This window comes from Sturnus vulgaris, chromosome 5 (genome assembly GCF_052056855.1).
Source record: "Sturnus vulgaris isolate bStuVul1 chromosome 5, bStuVul1.hap1, whole genome shotgun sequence".
NCBI classification, from domain to species: domain Eukaryota; kingdom Metazoa; phylum Chordata; class Aves; order Passeriformes; family Sturnidae; genus Sturnus; species Sturnus vulgaris.
The window spans coordinates 60,323,295-60,344,833 of NC_142247.1; the positions used below are offsets into that span (position 1 = coordinate 60,323,295).

A 21,539-nucleotide genomic window follows, 5' to 3' on the forward strand; every position below is an offset into this window, starting at 1 on the left:
CATTCACTGAACAGGTATCTCATTACTGTACAGAAGATTTCTGAAGCAGAAGTTTGTTGCTGAAGGCATTTTTGTCATTTGGAAGACAGAAGCTGTTTGATGACCATGTGAAAAATGCAATTAAGTTCCCTAGTTATATGGCACATATTTAATCTAAACAATAAAACAGCTTAAACAATACAGATGAAGTTTCCTTATGATTCACTCCTAGGTGATGAGAACAGGTGACGAAACAGTTACAAAAGACATTCCAGTTCTTAAGTGTGGAGAATGTGTTATGGCTATTGCATTACTCCCTTGAAGAGGAGGAGTAAAACAGTGTTAGTTTCACTTAGAAAGTGATGCCCTAAGGAACTGGCAAAGACGCTTGTGTATCAGTCAATGAAAAAGAACATCTGTCCTTTTTCAAGAAAGAAAAAGGAAAGAAAAGGCACTTTTACCTAAAAGTAAGCCCGATGATTTTCAATCTGCAAAGTCATCTTTCCTTAAATGTCATGTACACACACTGTCAGTTCAGGTTTATTAAAGCTTTTTGTGAAATTGCAATGAGGTTCAAAATGTCTGATAAGAATTGCAGTCATCTGTCATTGCTATTAACTAGCATTTTAAGACACTGCCACAAATAGGAGAAATTAAAAAAAAAAAACCTTTCACATTAATATAGACAAAAAACCCAAACAAAAAAACCCCAAACCACTACTAATATACCCACAGCAAAATAAAATGTAAAGTCTTTGCAAATGCACATGTTTAAGTTGTCAATACCTGAAAACCTGCCAATGAAACCATGAACAGAAAGTTGCTTTTGCACTACACAAGAAAAATTCAATACTGGGGATCCAGATAACTCCTCAAGAAATGAAATCAATTACAACTTAATACCACCTGTAAGTCACAGAAAGATAACAAAAGCAATGCATGTCTTAATGCTGACATACAATACACCTCTTTATAACAATGAAGATCTTGAGTAAAATGAGATGAAGTACAATTGTAATCAAAATCCAAAGTGACCATAGCTCTCCAATGCCTGTCTGCTAAGCATTTATAACAAATGGGACAGCATATACTTGTAACTAACCTCATTTTTATAATGCTCTTGGGTAACAATTCTGAAGCTGTAGATCACCTGAGAGCAAAACACTGATTGTCTGTAACCAAGCTTTCTCCTAGGAATGTGATTGATTTAACTAAACTCCAGGAACACACGAAGTTTTTTGGTGAAATGTATGGGGGAAACCAAGAGACCTGCATATCCCTGACAACAATCTCATTGACTGTTGACACAATTAGTGTCCCAGTCCAAATTACAAATATATAAAAGACTGACTGAACAATGGAGTTAGTCCTACTGCACCCACAACACCACATTTGATTCACAATTTTCAAAAAGCATCATGACAAAAGATTTAAGAGCAACAGGCAAGGTCATACCCCATAGTCCAGTGATGGAAAACAAGGGACTGAGTAGACCAAATGCCTGTTCCTTGTATTTCTACAAAGTGTTAAACTTTAGTACTAGACATTAAGCGATTTTCCACAAGTGACTAGTCCAATGCCCAATTAGAATGAAGCACCTAAGCACAGGACCCTTAAGCCCAAGCTGTTCTGTGAATACCCTTCATCATTTTACAAATTTGCTTTAATGAACTTCATTTCCCAATCCCAAAGAACTAGGAAAAAAAAGGTATCCAAAGCCTCAAAAACATAATGCGAAGAAAAAAACCACCCAGTCCTGCTTCACACTAGTGATGAATATTTTGAAAATCCTTCAATTATATGTCAAATAACTTTTTGCAGACACATAATTATTTACTGTAAGGTTCAAAGACAAACTCAATAAGGCAGTGAGAATAGGCATTATCAGATGCTGAATCTCAATTTACACAGATGTAAAGTAACATCCATTTTTCTTTACACCAGTTCTGAGAAGTTACTGTTTTCCTATTCAATCCAACAGCAATCTTGTTTTATAAGTACACACATGAACACAAAGTTTTGAGCAAATATGACAAAGATTGAAAAGACTGAAAAAAGGATTTGATTTAGGTGTCTTATTCTCTTGAGGACAGATCAAAAGGACTTTCAGAAGTTGCTTTTACAGAAAAAGAATCTGTATTACCGGCCTTATTTTGTACATTTTTCCAAAGGCTTCTTGTCTAGAATGCAGTTTGCTGGGAAGAGGCCTCTGGATAATTGAGGCATGTACAATGCCTTCTGACCTCTCTTGTGTCTGTTTGGCCTTTTCCACTGATGAAAGAAACCAAACTTTATTTTATTTATTTCTACTCTTGGAGATGTGCATTCTTAAATTGATCAATTTTCTGAAACCAATTCTCACACAAGCGTAGGTGTTATAAATTTAGAATCCCACACAACTTTACTCTTCCTTCACTTAAGAAATCAGAACCTAATCTGAAAGTACAGGATCACGGAAATATCTTCATTTTTGAAGCTACCAGTACATTAAAACTTCAAAGAGCAAAACAGAAAACATAAAGCAAAGCATCAAGTTCCCACAGGCTACAATGTCAACATTTCTTCTGATTCTTATCTCCTTATTGATAGACAGAGTGGCCAACAAGTATTCAGCATACCTGCTCCAACTTCTTTTTCTTCTTCTTCAATGTTGTTTTTGATACTGTCGTACTCCTCATCAATTGCCTGATTGCCACGCATTTGAGACAGAATTCTCCGTGCTCTCTGAGTCTGGCCTTTCTGAATGAGCCAGCGGGGACTTTCAGGAAGAAACAGGAATCCAAGAAACTGTATAACTGCTGGTACAGCTGACAGGCCCAGCATGTACCTAGAAACAAATATGAAAATAGATAAATGTCTACTATCAGCCTACAAAAACACACTATGAGAAGATTCAGTTGCAGCTACTCAAACTGTATTTACAAATGAAATCTCCCACTCCTCATATTCTTTCTCACTGTAAGTTAAGGGGGCAAGAATCATATTCTGCAGGTATTTTAGAAAGCATGATCTTTCCTTCATTTCCAGGAAATCTCAGGGACATGTTGACTATTGTGCCACCACTGACTGCCATTGGTCCTGAGGATACTAAGATACTAAGCTAGACTAAATAAAAAAACTGAAATATTCCACTGGTTTGGAAACTGATAAACCCTTCAGTGACAATTATCAACAGAAAGAGAAAGCAAATGCATGGAGAAAACCAGGTACTGTTGATGATAAAAATGAGATTGAAATCCTGCTAATTGTTTCGCCAACATATTGAAAACGAACAAACAAAGAAACAAACAAACAACAACCAAAAAAAGCTGGAGAAAAATGCATAAATAGGTCAGTACTACACACACACAGACACATTTGCCAGTTTTAAGTTTAAAAATTTCTGACTATAAGAAGAAACACTGAAAAAATGTTCATTTCACCAGCACAGCAATTTACACCAGATCTTTCAGAGTTTGTTTTTAAATCTTCAGTTGGATGCAATTTTAGGTTTTCAATCAAAACTGCATTTTAGATGCCCAAGGGTTACTACTTACAGCATTAAGGCTAGTTCTCTACTGAACAGAGAATTACCACTGGTAAAAGCACAGTTATGCTTCCAAGGATCAACACCTGTGACAACACTCAGGCAGGGTTATTTGCTCCATCCAAAGTGGAGGAAAAGGCTGTGGAAGGCAATCAACCACCAATCTTCATGGGTGGCTCTGGTAAACATCACATTTTATATTTCTTCAATAAAAGGATAAAAAGAATTGCAGAACAGTGAATAATTTTCTTCTGCTTTTTAAATCTGACCTTTTCCCATTTACATTTCACCCAGATTCTTTTCACTTTCATTAAAGACTTTAAACAGTGCCGATGTCACCTGTACATTACTGCAGTTATCACAGGTTTCACATCAGTGGATATAATCATTAAAATACCTCCAGAAATCAGTCCCTCTGAATATTGAGGTAGCTTGTACTCATAAACAAATTCACACCTTGACATCAGTCAGGAGATTAAGGAGATTTGCTAATCTGTCCTCTGCCTATACCCCAGGATGTCTGCTTTTACAGGTGATTCTGCAGCCTCTCACCTGGATCATTTTATAAAGCATGCATGAGATTGCTAATTGAGTAGAAAGGAGAGAATATCCATTACTGAAAACCTTATGTTAGGGCAATGAACCAAATGTATTTGTCGAGTCCAAATGCATTTTGAGTAAAAATGGAAAAATACTTTCTTAGAGACATTTGCAGATTTAACAAAGAAAAACATGGGCAGTACAACAGGCAGAATAACTGGAGAACGGTAAAAACAGAATACCCAAAAGGCAATGCAAAAACATCCCAGTTTTCCCATCCCCAGCTGAGCCCTCAAGTTTCTTCTTAAAACCAGCCAAAATTTCCAAAGATCATACAAGCAAAACTTGAAAGAGCTCAGTGAGCAGCTCTCCTTTTTTTGGTAACGCTTAAAAATTATATGGCTCACAATTAGTTAAAAAAGAAAACAAATTCAAACTACAAAGTCTGTGAGAGGTTTATCAGTCTTCAGTCAACGCATCTAACAGTGTCACTAACTCACTAATGTTCTCATTCCTCATTCACTAATGCTCTCATTCATTAATGGCCTCATTTATTCCTATTCTTTTCCTTCTCCACAAACATTTTGGTAGCTGTATACAAAATACATGGACCACTGAAGCTCACCAAATTGTAGTTTCAGTATCTGTATTAGAGGGTTATTTAGAAAGCCTTTTCTATTTCAAATGAAAAGTAAAACAAACTCATAGAGATTAAAAACAACTGCTGTATCCTGTCAAAGTGCATGCAAAAGTATGTTTTAATGCATCTAAGTACACAGATTTAGTCCTTCAGACTCCTATTACTTAAATACCTGCTCCTCCAAAGCCCTTTTGACACTTAAATGCAGGAGGGCCTCCAGAACTAAGCAGTTGGGTGCCTGCAATCATCTTAGGAGGCAAAATCAATCAAGGCTCCTGAAAGCTTGATTCATACCAGCTGGACTCCATTGGATTGTTTATCACAGGCAAGACAAGAAAGGAATGTACAGACAGTGTTCCCTCACTAAAGTTACTTTTCACTCTGCAAAATTCTGGTCAAAGTTGAGTAAAAGGAGCAGGCCAGAAAGAAAATATTTAATTGAGAGAGAACATCCATTCCAAGTTCTAGACTTGGTATAATTTTCAGAGCAAGCCATTTTGATATAATCAATTTAGAGTAAAAGCAGGCCATTTTAGACATTTCATGCAGTGAGCCAGCTTTCAGAAACCTAATATAGTTCTTTCCTATACAGATTACGAGACTTTGTGTTTGAAGCCAGATGTCTAGCAGACCTGAAGAAATCCAGCATGAAATTTAATAAGTCTGCTATAACATTTCTCCTTCTCTGACATACTGCTGCAATACTATTAAGATGGCATTAGCAGAGTTTATAAAGCTAACCTGACATAAGGGTCATGTTAAATATCTGTTTTCTTTGGTTTATTTTAATTTAATATCCAGCATTTCCATGAAGATGCAGAGCCAAGAAAAATTGAAGTTCCTTATTGTTTGTTGTAGCACTCCAGTGCTTAGCCATTTAGTCAGCAAGAGATAAAATGATTGCTGCAATGTTCCTTGTTATATGTAATAACACAGGAGTAAATATTTATGATTTCTCTCCACACGTTTGCTGGCCACTCCTTTCAGGTAAAAGACCATCTGTACTTTCCCCTGCTCAGCCTTAGGTTGCAATAAACTAGCTGAGGGCAGTACACCATCCTCAATTAACAGCTCCAGCATTGCAGCTGAAATACTTGGATACCTCATCACTGAGGTGGTAGCCTGTTTCTTCACAGAAAGTTTGACTTTACTCCACTCAAACCAGCAGAGCAGTACTTGGCATGTACATAAAACACATTACTAGCATTACTGCAAAAGTCACCCAGCATGTGCCAGTAGGCTGCAGAAACAATTGCTCTTCACTACTCATCACATTGTGCAGCACTTGGAAGACTAAGACTACAAATATAAGAGAAAGCCACAAACCAGGAATAATAATGGGCCACTAAGATGAGTTGCACAAGTGGAGCATGTGACACAGAAGAGGCTGAGAAAACTGAGTTTGTGCTGCCCAGAAAATTGATTTTTGTTATTTTATAACATAAGCTTTTACTATAAATTTATGCTACAATATCCTTCAATTCTGATAGATTACCACTGCTCGGATTAAGAATAGTCAAACTTCACCTCTATCTTGCACATACAGAGTATCACTTACTGGAAATTTGCCTTTTGAAAAATCAGCATATAATTATTCCAGAAGGCAACCTACCTTCATAAACATCATGACAATCATTCACATTTCATTCACCTTTGTGATGCATATTTATTACTCTCCCACTTTAAAGTTTAGTAAAGTAAAAAAACCTGCACATACTGTGAATATTAAGCTTAAACAAAAGCAGTATGGACCATTTTGGCAAGATTTAATTATTGAAGTTCCATTTTAGCATACAGTTTTACCACTTTCTATGTAAATTCTTTTTTACCAACAAGAATTATAATAGCTGTCAACCAAATCACTACTACAGCAGCTTTTTTTAGCAAGGAAGGCTCACAAACCTCCACCCATCCTTCGCGAGGTAGCTGAAGATTCCATCGACAACACTTGCGAAAAACTGCCCTCCAGTGATGAAGAGAGTGTTAATGGTGACTAATCTGCCTCGTAAGTGCGGTGGAGCCACTTCTGCGATGTACACGGGCACAGTCATAGACGCTACACCTACAAGGATAAATTCAGTTGCAGTTTTAAAATCAAAAGAGATACTACATTGCTTTTTCATCATAAAATACTACTTTGAGTTTGGCTGAGACAGAGTTATTTTCTTCATAGTAGCTAGTACAGAGCTATGTTTTATATTTGTACTGGAAACGGTGTTAACTATTCAGGGATGTTTTCTTTCTTCCTTACACAGACTCAAGGCCTGTTCTGCCTCTCACCCCATCCCACCACTGAGGCTGGGGACACACAAATACTTGTGAGGGGACACAGCCAGGACAGCTGGCCACAACCAATCCAAGGGATATTCCAGACTACATGGCATCATGCTCAACATATAGAGCTAGGGGAAAAGAAGGAAAGGGGGGACATTCAGAGTTGTGGAGTCTGTCTTCCCCAACAGCTGTAACACACGATGGAGCCCTGCTCTCCAGCAAATGGCTCAACACCAGCTCAAATACCTGCGAGAAGTGGAGAATTAATTCCTTGTTTTGCTTTGCTTATGTGCATGGCTTTTGCTATACCTACTAAATTGTCTTTATTCTAAGCCATGAGTTTTGTCACTTTTACTCTTCCAGTTCTCTCCCTCACCCTACCAGCAGGGAGTGAGTGAGCAGCTACACAGGGCTGAGTTGCTGACCAAGGCAGGGAGGACAACAACAACAGGTGACCTGAACTGAGCTGGCTTTGGTGCCCAGTAACTCCACAGAAAACATCACCTCTCCTGCCCCGAGTAACCACCCTAAGAGACACAGCCCGAAGTCATGGACTAAAGGAACTCAGTGGACACTTATGGACATTTTATAGGGTGGTCCATAGACTGTGGGAATGATATCTGTGTACTATATTAAAGAATGGGAAGGGGGTTCATGGGTAATAAGAATGCATTGCATATGGATAGAATAAGGGTGAAGAATGTGCTGATTTCAGCTGGGATAGAGCTACTATTCTTCACAGAAGCCAGTACAGGCCTGTATTTTGGATTTAAACTTAGGACTTCATGTTTACAAAATTAACCCTATTCAAGGCAAAATCTGCACACACTTAAATGGAGTAAGCTGGATAAATTTGGTTTCTGACTTTCAAAGAATGAAAACAACGAAAATGCAACTAATGAATTCTAGAAGCATACCCAAAGCAAATGGTTGCTAGCAGCTGTATTGGAATTTCAAGGTTTGATATAATGAAACAAAGAATAACTTTCTTCAATTCACATTGCATGTACACTGAAATTAAATAGATAGATATAACTATAGCTTTGTTTTGAAAGAAAGAGATGCTATGATCCAAGTAAGCACACATAAGTCAAAGTGACTAACCAAAGACATCAGGTGTTCACAAAATTCTATTTAAAAATAACTTTATCACGGTTGCCACAGCCAAAAACAAAACCAAGGCCAAGCATTATTATTATTATCATTATCATTATTGTGTAATTTCATTACTGTTATAGAACAATTGTTTCTTGACTTGATTTAAAAATATTACATGTGCTATTTCAAGTAGAAGTTGGCTGGGCCCTGAGCAACCTGATCTAGAAAGAGGCCTCCCTGCCCATGCAGAGGGATTGGAAATAGATGATCTTTAAGGCTCCTTCCAATCCAAGCCATTTTATGATTCAATGCATAAAACTCTATCACCACAAGGAAACAAGGACTAACACTAAACGACAGCTTCTTTTTATTCTGTCTTAACACTGGTAATATTTCCTACTAACTGTGCAATGAGTCATTTATGCAAAAGACAGAAATGTCCATAAGGAACACACACAAACTGCAAAAAACAGAGTTCAACAGTGTATGAAGAGCACACCTGGGTGCAGCACATGCTTTGGGGGTCCAAATCCCTATTTTCTTACAAGAACCAACACTGACAAGCAACAGTGATTTCTTTTGTAGTTAAAACTGGAAGTACATTGGCAACAGCCACCCAAAAACTGAAGTCAGCTGAGATACAACTTGAGCACAATGAGCACAGCCAAGCACCATCAGACACAACACATCTTCCAACCTGGGGCAGCTCCACCAGCTCAAACAGACATGCTTATGTGCATGGCTTTTGCTACACCAGCACAGGCCAGTGCCACAGCCCCAGCAAGAAATGGGGTCACCTAAAAGCATGCACATGGCTCCTGAAGCACAGCTGTGATTCCTGGCTTGTGTCACAGTAGAAGAGGTTCATCATGGGATGCAGAGGCTTTGGCTAGCGCCCTGTGGCCTGCTGACTCCCCAAACTAAGAGCAAAAAATCATTTTTAGCAACAAGGTTAGCCTGACAGGACTGCTGGGAACCTCCAAAAGTTTAGCCAGGAATACAGACTGTTTAATAATAAAATGGCATGAGAAGATCCTTTGCTGTGATAGGTAAACACTCACAGCAGCTCTCAGCATGATAACCTAGTTCTCAGCAGAGCCTCCCAGCACATGCCAATGCCTCCTCTGCTTATCAACTGAGCAACCAGCACAGAATAAAAACCCAAATAAAAATGTCAGGGGAATAAAAAAAAGAGCATTAAAAATTTATTCAACCATTTTTCAAAGCCAACCAGAATGCACCATGGAAATAAGCATTCAAATAGTCCTTTGTGTATTTGACAGAGAAGTGAATTTTCAAACCCAGCCCACCATTAGTAGTGTTCCCCTCCTATATTTCACAACAGTATTTGAAATAATGATGATTAAAGTGCTGGAGACTGCACACATATAACAGAAAACCCCTTTTGGGAAAGCACAGGAGTGTGCCCACTTGCTGCAAACAAAATCCACCAAGGACCCACACGAGGCAGTGGCTGACACTAGGGCAAAGGGCCAGGGCACTACAGCTATGGCAGCGTTGGCCTAGTAAGGCTGGGCCTTTCTGCTCCCCCAGCCACCCCTCTGCCTTGGGCATGTCACCTCTAATGTCCATGCTTATTCCCCCACTGCTGTGTGACCATCTTCCCATAGGCTCCTTGGGACTGCATGTTAAGATGTATCTCTGACATACCTAATCATGTAGTGAAGCTAATTTGAGAAGATGGCAACATCTGTATGTGGTTTTTACTAGAAAGCAGTTAGAAAGATGTACACAACCAAAACCAATACATGCTTTGTAAAAAAGCTACCTTTTACCTACCCCTTCTCAACTTTTAATAAAGACTGATTCTACACAGAACCTGCAGAGCAATCTTGCTCAAAGCATGCCAGCCAAAAATGCTTCTCAGGCATCCAAAAAGCAGGGCCACACCATTGTCCAAGCCAGCAGCTCTCACTGATGTTCAGAGCACACCATCAGCCCTGAGACACTGCTAGATCCACTGTAGCTGCAGCTATGGCACTTGCCTCTTACTAAACTAAAGTAAACTAAAACCTGTTGCAAAACATAGGGGTAGTATGAAAGTTAGCTCTTGTCTTGAACAAGAGCTGTCATGACAACAGATTTATTGCTTTTGCTACATTCTTTTCACAAGTTGATGACGACAGGAATAAAGGAAGAGAAAAGGAAGCTTGCAACAGTCCTGTCACAAGCTAGCCAGTGATACCAGCTATTCAGCTGGCATTAATACAATAGTTGAAATTATTTATTATCAAACTTGCAATACAGAGTATGATTTATCAGAGAAACCAGAGGACTTAGTGTATTAGTTCAAAATAACACAGAATTGCTTAGATTTCCAGAAACATTTGAAGATCATCTGGTCTAATCACTGTTCAAGCAGGGGCAGCTTGAGTCGACTGTCCAGAACCATGCTCAGTTAGGCCTTGACCATCTCAACATGTGGATCTCCAATCAAAATGACTCTGTAATTCTGCAACTTCCATGCCAGCTTTCTTGCCCTGAGAAATGTGTTCAAAATGCTGCTGTCTAAAACAGCCTTTCTGGGTTTCTATTCAGACCTTACTTCCTCTACTGTGAGTCCCAAAACCTACAGGTTCAAAGCATTCAATCAAAAAATCTCAATTCAGAAGACACATTTGTTACATAATTTGAATTATCATTTCAACATCAAAACATATGCTTTGTGACTCTGCGTCTGAAAGAGTATAGCAGGAAGTTTCAGGGAACAAGAGGAGGCAATGAGGAAAGCCTTCCCAGTTTATCTGACTGCCATGAAGCAAGAATTCATACACAAAAGCAAAGTTCTTCTTGGAAATAAACATCAGGAGTGAAAAAATGGCTATTCTGAAACCGATCAAAATAAGAGAAAAAAATCATATTACTTTAAAGAAATAATGTTTTAGATTCTCAAGTGTTGTTTATATTACTCATTTGCTTTTAATTGCCTTAGAATGCATCTGTGTTCTCCAGACTTTCCTCCTCTGATTTCCATTTAAGACACACTAGAACACAGGAGAGTAAGTTCTTATGAAAAGGCATAGTCAGAAGCAATGCATTAAGTATTAGTCAAGTACAAAAATCTCTAAAATACATAACCAGTATTTGTTATGCAATTATTTTAATAGCCAGATATTAAAGAAATTTGAAAACAAAGCACAACTTTCCTAGCAAAAAAAAATACAGCTATGGAGTATTTCCTTAATCCTTCATATGAGAATGCTTTCATTTACACTTAAATGACATTTTCTAATATGCTCTCACTGTTAAATTGCTCACACCAAATAAAAGATTCTTGCTGCAGGCAAGTATATTACTACCTAACTAGTAGAGCTGATAAGTGACAAGACATGAGAAAAAGAAAATGAAAACAATTAACTGAAAATCTGTCAGAGAAGGCTGAAGCTCTACATTGTGCACCACAGCTATGAAATATGAAAAAAGAGAGAAGGGAAGTCCAGTCTTTATCCACTTGAGTAACCAAAGCATGAACTTTCTGTCCTCATTAAAGGATGAAGCTTAGAAAAAAATGTAACAGAAGGTTCCTTAAATTTCGACCAGAAGATGCCTCTAATTATTATATGGGAAGCATCAGATGACACAGTGGGCTGAAATCATCATAATAAATGCTTTTTCACTCCTAAAATCACTTAGGAGACTAATTACTAGGGCTCCTACTATAATCTGCAGACTTACCAGTAGAAAGCAGAGATAAGTCTGTACACAGCTCAATTTTAAGACAATCAATAGACCAGAGGTGTGAAAAGACATCTTAGAATCACTTTATCATCCAGAAAGGTATTTCCAGTATGAATATGTAAGCATCACAAAGAATTCATTAAAAATTTCAGAAATTAAGTCAACAAACCTATTGACAATAGAAATAAAAAAGGTCAATGAAGGAGAGCTCCTATGAAAATTAGAATTATATTTTAATAAATGAAATTATGGTAGAAAACACAAGGACTAAAAAAGGAATCCAAGTTATTGTTTGTAAAATGCATTTGAGCATTAATGCTAAGGAGATGGAACCATTTTAAAGACTTCTTTTTGCAAGATCAGACATATAAATGTACCCTGTCCAGATCAGGATTTCCACCACAACTCCTGTCATGTCTCCTGGTGATAGGAGGGAAGGTACGTCATAAAAACAACAGATGAGCAACAAAAGCTGGAGACAGGATATTGAATGAGATGCACTTTTACTCCTAGCACAACAAAAGAACTCTAAGTAGGAATATAAGTGTCAGTCTTTTCACTGGCATCAGCCAATAAACAGTGTCAGGAACAGCAAAAACACAGGAAAGGGTTCCTGACAAACTTCTGTTGTTACTGCAACGCAATTAGTCTTTCATGCCTAATAATAAAGAAGATTGATGGTTAACTAGAAGTGCTAAGGAGGCACATCCAGGAGCTGATGTGTCTCTGTATCATGGTTCTGTCCCTCCTGCCCAGCTTGTGCTGACCCTTTGCAGGAAAGCCATGCAAACCAGGGAATACAACGTGCTAGAAGGATATCCACCTGCCTCTTAAGGGGGTTGTACCACTTATCTCCTTTAAACAGTTCACAGTGATATCAGAAGACTCTACTGGCCCCCAAGCAGGACTAGTTAGGACAATGGAGTAACCTGAACCACAATGGGACTCCAGATTGTCCAAGTGGAAACTAAAATTAAAATATGGAAAAATCATTAAAAAAGCACTAAGAAATCTCTGATCTTATTTCAGAGTACAGCAACTTAGCAAGTAAATTAACAACAAAGAACATACACAGCTTATTACAAAAATTTGTGTTGTTAGGAGCTCCAAATGAACAGGCAGAAATTAAGAAGTTTCCTTTCAGAACAGCCTTCACTACCATATAAAGCTACACTGAGATACTTAACAAAGGTAAAGTACTGCACATATCTTGCAAGAGCAAATTTTCATTAAAATGTTAAACTTTAATGCTGCCAGCTTTAAAATGCACTTAATTAAGAAGCATCCCATAATGGTTTGTGTTAATGGTAGGGATTCCAAGCAGCAAGTGATTCCACAGACAGAGGATTTATGGAGGCAACCTGATGAAGAAGCAAGTTTATGGCAAAGAGAAGCCGGAATTAAATATTAGCAGAGGTTGCTATGCTACAAAAGAATTTGAATACAAAGTCAAGGTAAACTTTTTGTGGGGGTGCAAGGGGAGTATAAGCAAATAGCAAATTCCTAAGGTGGCAAGGGGAAACTTGCCAACCTACAGCTGAGCTAAGGTTTTCTCACAGCAACTTTGCAGGAAATCTGGTAAACTTCCTACATCTTGGACACTGGACATGCACTCTAAATTTAGTGCCTTGGAAATAGGATTGACCTCAGAAGTATGTTACATTATATAGACAAAGAGACTTTCATCGAGTACTTTCTTTCAGTTGTGTTCCCACAAAATTATACTTTCAGGCTTTTGCTTTACTCTGACAAAACCAGCTTTCTTGCCAACAGATAATTTTAGAACATTGCTCACATCTGAGTAGCAAAACTCAGGAGGACAGGAGCAACATGCTGCTTAACATCCTGAAAGAACTGAAAAGTTCTACAATAACTGTATAATCTTTACCATCAAAGAAGCATCAATTTTAAAAGTTTGTGGAGAAAAGAAATCCATCACTGACAAAAGGGATACATTTTAACTACAAAGGATACTTATTTTAAAAGACCACTAACTTTCACAAACACACATACAGGAGCTGTCAACAATCAGCCACCTCCTATTCTATAGACAGCTCCACAACATACTACAATTATATTGCTCAACCTAATCAGAAATTAAGCCTTTTTATAGTCTCACAGAGTCCTTTTGTGCTGTTACAGTTAACACTTCAGCTTTCAATAAAGACAGTCAACCTAAGGGGATAACAGACTGCCTTATTAAACATGCTAATAGGATATACTTGAAAAAGCAGTGCATTTCAATGCTGTTCTAGTACACTAACCATTTCCCTAGCAGATAAAGCTAAAATATTCATTGCACAACTTGTATTTGAGTGTGAACATCAGTGAAAGCTCAAGCCCCCTCTAATAGCTAAGCTTCCCACCCACCTCACATATCTAGTAAAGGCATTATCAGCAGTTTATAACTGGTTACTGAAAGTTATTTCAAGGATGATTGGCAACACACTTCCCCATTCAGTATCTCCCCTATGTCAGATTAGTAGAAATCAATTTCTTAGCTGTGGCATAACTGTACTGGGCTACAGGAAAGCACTGAAATGCACACGGGCAGTGGGACAAACAAGCACAAAAATCACATGAGAACATAGATGACAGTAATGGAGAGATTTAGGTGCATCTCTTCTAGAATGGGAGTCCAACAGTCTTCATTTAAGTCTGGTATTTTAACAGTAATTTACTGAATTGTAGAGAGCTGGTTGATTGTAACTAAAGAACTTGTACTGTTGAACATCTAATAGACTAAGCAATTCCAGACTTTCATGTCCCTAACTAGTCACCAACACAAATCTGTATGACCAACATTGAAATTCTAACCAAAACCCTGTTATCATGCAGCATTGTGGCATCCAACTGTGAAGGAGTCAAGGACCAGAGCAATCTGTAACAAATGCAAACGAAGCTCCTCACTAGTTGACATTGTCCCAGATTTACAGAACAATCATCTTAATGAGCCTGAATAAATAATTCTTTCTGATGATCACAAGACTCTCACTGTTGTGTGTCACAAGGACCGACCAAAACCACAAAATCCTTCTTCACTCAAGAAAACTTCAAATTGCATCCAGTAGAAACAACCACCACTGTTCATATAGTAAATGCAATGCCCCAAGAAGATAGCATTAGCCTTCCACAAGAGTAATTTCAAGTTTCAAGCTCTCCCTTGTCCAAAACATACAGAAGCAAATCCAGCTCATAACAAAATTAACATTCCAACACATAATACAATTCTTCCATAATTAAAGTATTAAGGCCTTTCTCTGGCATCTCCAGTACAGTATTTCAGAACATCCTAGGACTATCACATACAGTAAAGTGACATGAATATTCAACAAAGCATAATCAAGGAGGGACTATTTATCACAGTACTTCTTTTCCTACACTGAAATTCTTAAAGTCAAGGAATATTTTTAATCTGGAAACTGGGGGTTATGAAATGGAAAAAAGTGAGCCATGACACCTGGGGGAAAACAGACAAGAACTACTTACAGGTTACAGTGTGAAAGCTCATTAAAATAAAGCTTAGTTTACTCAGTTTATTAAAAGAAAACAGTTTAGGAGTTACAAAAATAATGTAGTAATCTTTAATAATAAACAAACTGTAATTTAAAAAATACTGAGAATATTCTATTGTTCTAAGTATTAGAAACACTTCATCTGTGGGGTCCTATTCAATTCAACATTAGCATTATGTGTGGAACAACTCATTTTGGGAAGAAACTATTCTTAAATCACTTTTTCTATTCAAAATTATTTTGAGATTATTCAAGGCTGTAATAATAACTTTTTTAAAGTTAAGAGGAAATTTATCTTGACTGACAAAATCAGAAAGAGTGGGATCTAATTAACCAGAGGCAAAATAATCAAGATAATTATCCAGAAAATGGGAAGCAAAGTTCTTTGCAACTGTCCCAGCCTATGATCACACCTAACACTACAGATGTCAGTTTACACTTCCCAGCAACCTGGATTTAGTTACCCGTGTTCAGTCATTCTTTATGACTACCATCTGTTCCTATTCATCCAGGCTGTGAAACTCCCAGCCAGACCCCACCCAGCTGCCTGAGTCCCTGAGTATCCCAGCGACAATGCCATACTGGGAACTTGTGCCTGTAGCTCATATCAGTAAGATCTCATTTCAGAAAGATACAAGAAATCATGAAGAAATGCATTTTTTAATCATTATAGCAATACTAGAACAACAATCAACCCTAGAAGTGAGTAAAAGCTACCAAAAGCAACTAAGAAAAAGTTCTAATTTGTTCTGTTTCTGAATTAATTTTGATCAAGAACTATTTGCAAAAATCTGTAACTGCATTGTAAGATGCAGACCTTTCAGTGTGAAAGATTAAAGCAGCCTAGACGTTTATGCCACTCAACACTTTTATTTTTATCACATTGCAAAAACTTCTCACTTCAGAAAATAAGAGCATTTTTCTATTTGCACTTGAAAATTATGAACACAACGTAGTAGTTTTCTTTATGACAGCTTGTATAAACACGTAAGTCAAGCACTACTTGATCAAGAGTGGTTTCAGTTTAAATAAATACTAATTGAGATAAGCAGTGCTTTTCTGTAGACATTCTTTAGCACCAGCAGACTGAATTGGATGTGCTGCTCACACCTAGGAAGAACTAGCAGATGAAAACGAGCAGGTCCTGAGACAGCCCCAGCCACACATAAGGAGTTGTTCCCCGTCCAGCGGCTGCTCCCCATCCAGCAAGGCAGGGGATCTGGATGAGTATCCACATCTCAGCTACCCCACTGGCCATTGAGGCTTTTGACCTGGTGGCTGGCATGGAATTGTGCTGAGACACAGATCACTGCAAACTGAGAGGCTGGGGGTGCCAATCTGGCTCTTTCTGCTGACTTAGCCACACAAACTGCAATTTTCAGCAGGGATGTATGGTTTTATAATGACCCAGAAAGATTCGTCAGGGCTCATCTGCATAGCCCTGCATACATGCCTGAAAGTCAGCATTATAAATACAATATTTACATGGTTGTAAAAAACCAATCCCACATCAAAAAACTCAGAACAATGGTTGAATGCTTCAAGGATTAGCACATATTTTCTGTGCAGAGAAATTTTATTTTCAGAGGACAAGTGTAATGGTTTGAAAGCTATACAGGAAATGAAAGTTCCTTTCTAACTTTACACTTTTGCTTATATACCATTTTTTCCCTAATTCTACTACAGATGTTTTACCCAGCTTAGAAGAATTCTAAGGGAAATGGTATCTATATAAACATGAACAAGCTTTAGAAGCTGAACTATAACTCGGTCAAAAGCATGCCTTCAGGTTATACCTGAAAGCTATGGTTACTCTTCAACTAAGACTTAAATTGTTTTTAACAGTGCCCCTTTCTACAAGTGCAGCTATCGAAACAGTGAAACTGGTTTAACGTCTCTGTAAACTGCCCTGGGTTTCACTGGTTAATAGTCTAGCAACTGCTTCCAAATATGAAGCTTCAGGTGAAGAGGAGCAGAAGAACACATTTTCTTACCTACCACTTCCAATTAATTAAAATAAAAATTAGAAAGAATAATTTCATTGCAAACTTAGTGCTTTAGAGAAACAAACTAACATTTTAGAGTAAAAGAACATTGAATTATTTCATTCCCTGTTCAGAAAAGCCATTCAAAAAATACTGTCTGTCTAATATATATTTGCAGTAATTTTGTGCCTGCCATGGGTAAATAGATTGCAAACATCAACACTCAATTATATTTTTATAGGAATTGCTACATTTATTCACTTGTGCAGAAAACAGCATGACTGGTAGGAAGACAGATACCAGTTACATGGTTTTACAGTTACTACTCTAAAAAATAAACAAAAGACTTGTAAGCCTTTTACAGCCTAAGGCTTGATTTTAAAAACAAAGTTTCAATTATGCCCTTATAATGCAAGTAGCACTCATAACAGTAAATGTAAATATAACTACAGTTACAATGAAAATATAGGAATTGCAGCAATTGCTCAGTTTCTTTCTACACTAGCAAATTTGTATACAACCAAGCCTGTGTCTACAGACACAAGTGATCCATGCAGACATAGTAAAACATCTTTTTGACCATATGGGAAAATATTTGCAGCATTGGAGGGTGAGGGGTGGTAGAAATCAATACAGTGCTTCTCCCTCAAGGTACCTTCTGTAACACGCACATTTTGTGTGCTAGGGAGAGTAAAGCCTTGCCTAGTGCACATGGCTTAAGTCAACCAGTGCTGCACACTTCTTTGCTTTAAGAGAAGCAGCTCAGCTTCAATATCCAGCTACCACATGTCCTTCTCCTCATGATCTGGAGTTTCCCTGCTGCCAATTCAATAACAGCTGCTCAGTGCCAGGGCAATGCAGCTGCAATAGAAGAACATCCATAGAACATATGGAAGAATCCCAAGTAAAGATCGCTCAAGAAAAGTGGTAGTTTCAGAGAGGGTTTTAACTATTAGGACAAGAATCTTGCATTAGAGTGCCCTTAACAGAGGGATAAGCCAACTCTGAATTTCTTCATGTCACACAGGTTTACACATAGAAATTACTTGCGACTGGTCTCCTAGACTATCACAACTGCAGCACTCATGGTGTCAAGCTGTCAAGGGATACAAGGTTACTTTAAACACTTTTGATGTGTATTTACTTCCACCAGGGGCTCATACGGACAAAAAAAAAGAAGCTACAAGCGAAGAATGAGCCTGCTGTACTTGAAGGGGGGAAAAAAGCAGGACAGTAGTGTTAAGTGCTAAAAGGAAAAAAGGAAGAGATCAACTACTCCATTACCAACATCTAGGGGACAAAAAGCTGAGGAAGCCCCAGCCAACCAGGAGTAGATGGATGCTGCAGGTGGAGAGAAATTACTGCTAAATTTTGTCAGGGAAATGGACTGCCAAAGAGCTTTCTGGGAAATGTCGCTCTCACAACTTTCAATTTTTTGACAATTTCCAGTTCCCTAGATGCATTGTGATGGACTCTCATTTCCCAAACAGCATATGCAATTCTGGTAATAATTGTTTTACTTCAACGTTTACTTTGCACTTTGTTAGGTCCTTACTCAGCACTGAGCACAAATCCTGAGGTCCCCCTGCAGAGCAGCTCTTTCCTGCCCTGTTTCATTCTCCTGGCACATCAGTAGGGGAGGATTCAGACAGAGCTCCAGGTCAGCCTATACAGAGAAAGCTGGGCAAACACTCCATTGTTCTTGGTAAATCTCATTAAGTGATACAAGACTTTGATAACTCTAGATGACCTAAAGATTGAGAGGAAATAAAGACGAGTATCTGAAGTGCCATTCTGCAACTCAGGGCATTGCACTGATTCTCCTGTCTGTCAGTCTGCTGTGTTGCCCCCATATAGTGAGAGAATAGTGAAAATGAGAAATTTTAAGAAAAATTAGGAGTTGCAATTTAAAAAAGTATAACTGACAGTCCTATTCCAATTAACACAGATACAGCAAGTATCTCTAAGATAAAATCTGCTTTTCCTGTGACTTGCACTGCACAAGTTGCAATAAATCAGTGTAAGTTGTCAGATAACAAGCTGGGCAATGAAATACTCCACTGCTTCCGTGTACTGTCTGCCAGCCTCTAAGTGACCCAGCTTTTTTATACTTGAGGCACAGCTACTACAGAGTAGTAAATCTTAACTCCTTCATACCTGTTCCCACTTACAAGTGGATTCCATCCTTAAAACTGAAAAGTTTATAGATAAAAATGAAGCCACATTCTCCTTCAAAGTGACAAAATATTCTCATCTAAGGTTCAAGCTTTTAGTGAAAAGATTCATGTACAAACTATCACAGAGAAAAATAACTGAATCCAGGGTCTCTCTGAAAATAAACTTTGCAAGCCCTGTGATTACAGCATTACCCCACTTTCACAGAGAAAAATTTATGAAGAAATTTCCTTACTTAACTGAAAAGTCTTAGACCAGAGCCAGGAAGAATATCCTCACAGGACTCTTTCCAAAGAAACTCTACCAAGTAATTACTATCTCCCATCTTGATTCTCCCTGTATCACATTTCACCTGATCTTTTAATTAAGTTTTCATATAGCAAGATTTAATTGAAACATCAATTATGGTAAAATCTAGCCACATATAATTGAATTTTCACTCAGAAGTAAAAATTACTTTATTCACATTTTAAAACATTTTTGGCCTACTTCCTCTTTCTTATTTCCCGAAACAAAAGTTAAGGACTGCTGACAATACTGCAGGAGAGCAACATTAGAAAGCAGAATTAATTACTCACTGAGGAAGAACCATTAAACTGAGCACTAATAAAGCAACTGTGAGTACAAATGGAAGCAGTTATGACAGCTTCTAATAAAGTATTAGGAACCTACAATGAAGCACAAAACAGCTCATAGGTGACTGGATCCCTGATTTAGTCACTAACAACTCCTAGCTGCCCTGTTAGTATTATATATACTTGCATACAGTAATAAAATAATAAAACCACAGTATTTTCCCCATAAAATTTTTGCTATCCATTGCAAAGCACACATGTTGATGACAGGCTTTGTCAATGAGGTTGGGAAGAAGACACTATTCTAGCAGAATACTACTCTTCCTGTCACCAAAGATAACCTCCTTAATAACAGAATCCTCCTCCCTAATACTTGTAACCTACTGTAATAATAGCTCCTCATGGACTATGTTTCCAATGCAGTGTGTGCTTTCAGCACTTTAAATATCTACTGCTCATCATCTTGAGGTGTACATTTCAAATGCTGTCAAGTGTACATTCACCTGCTCATTCTGCATTTACACTGTTGTCCTTTCTTAGTTTAAAGGACTTTTTAATTGCTAATATGTACATAGCCTTTGAGCAGTGTTTCAGTATACCATACTGGAAAACTCAAGCTTAGGAGTAATTTCTCAAAAGCATTTAGTGGCAATCCTTTAACGACTCTTGTGCCATTTGCTTGTAAGACACAGAACAGGATTGTGGGAGAAACCAAAGAATAAGCATGGCCAGTGATACAGCATGTCAGAGTACATTCTGGAAGTTAAGTCAAGTCTACCTTACTTCACTGAGATACATCTTAGAATGCTTTTTAGAGGTGGCCTGATTTTTAGCAATCTTTTTCTTCTCAATTACAAGTATGTGCCAATTTGTATATATGTATCTATGAGTGCACAGTTTGCACTTCCAGTTAAGTAGAATCACCTACAGTTAAAAAATCAAGTAATAATTAAATAATAAAATTTAAAATCCATTAAATAGAAATTAGTTAATTTCTTACAAATAATTTACCTGCATTTCAGTAAGACTGAATGTCTAGCTGTCCCGAGACCAGACTTCTCTCAGAAGTAGCACCAACAGTACTGCCTGTCTACAGGTCAAACACACACCAAGGAGGGACAGAAGAGACCTGAATACAGAGGAAATTACCTGAGAAACTGAAAATCACACTATAATGTCCATTAACAGCAATTGCAGTGCTGAACACGCTATGACTGATAGGAAAAAAATATTACTATTGGTTTTTAAATAAGTCCAAGAATACTTTTGAAAATGCAAACATCAGTTCCACCTTACAGAAAGAAAAATGGAGGCATAAGGCACCACAGTCACTTGATGATCCAAATGCCAGAAAGCGACAAATCCAAGAATTACAAATTGGTCTTATGTTTACTCAGCAAAAGACTGCATCAGACACTTGGGGACTCATTGTGCAAGTCACATCTTTCAAAAGCACAACAGACATTTTCTTATTCATAGGTTCACAGAATGGTTTGGATTGAAGACCTTAAAGATTATCTAGTTCCAGCTGCC

At 37.9% G+C, this 21,539-nt stretch overlaps 1 protein-coding gene across 1 annotated transcript in view; it reads right to left on the bottom strand.

Moving 5' to 3' along the window:
- The window catches only part of SLC2A13 (solute carrier family 2 member 13), a 141,097-nt gene that overhangs the window by 106,797 nt on the left and 12,761 nt on the right, over positions 1 to 21,539 (bottom strand). Inside the window, exons 2-3 of the mRNA XM_014868975.2 lie at positions 6,588 to 6,747; positions 2,598 to 2,806 (exon numbers count right to left, since the gene is read on the bottom strand). Coding sequence (XP_014724461.1) covers positions 2,598 to 2,806; positions 6,588 to 6,747 — 369 coding nt within the window. The remainder of the gene's footprint in view (positions 1 to 2,597; positions 2,807 to 6,587; positions 6,748 to 21,539) is intronic.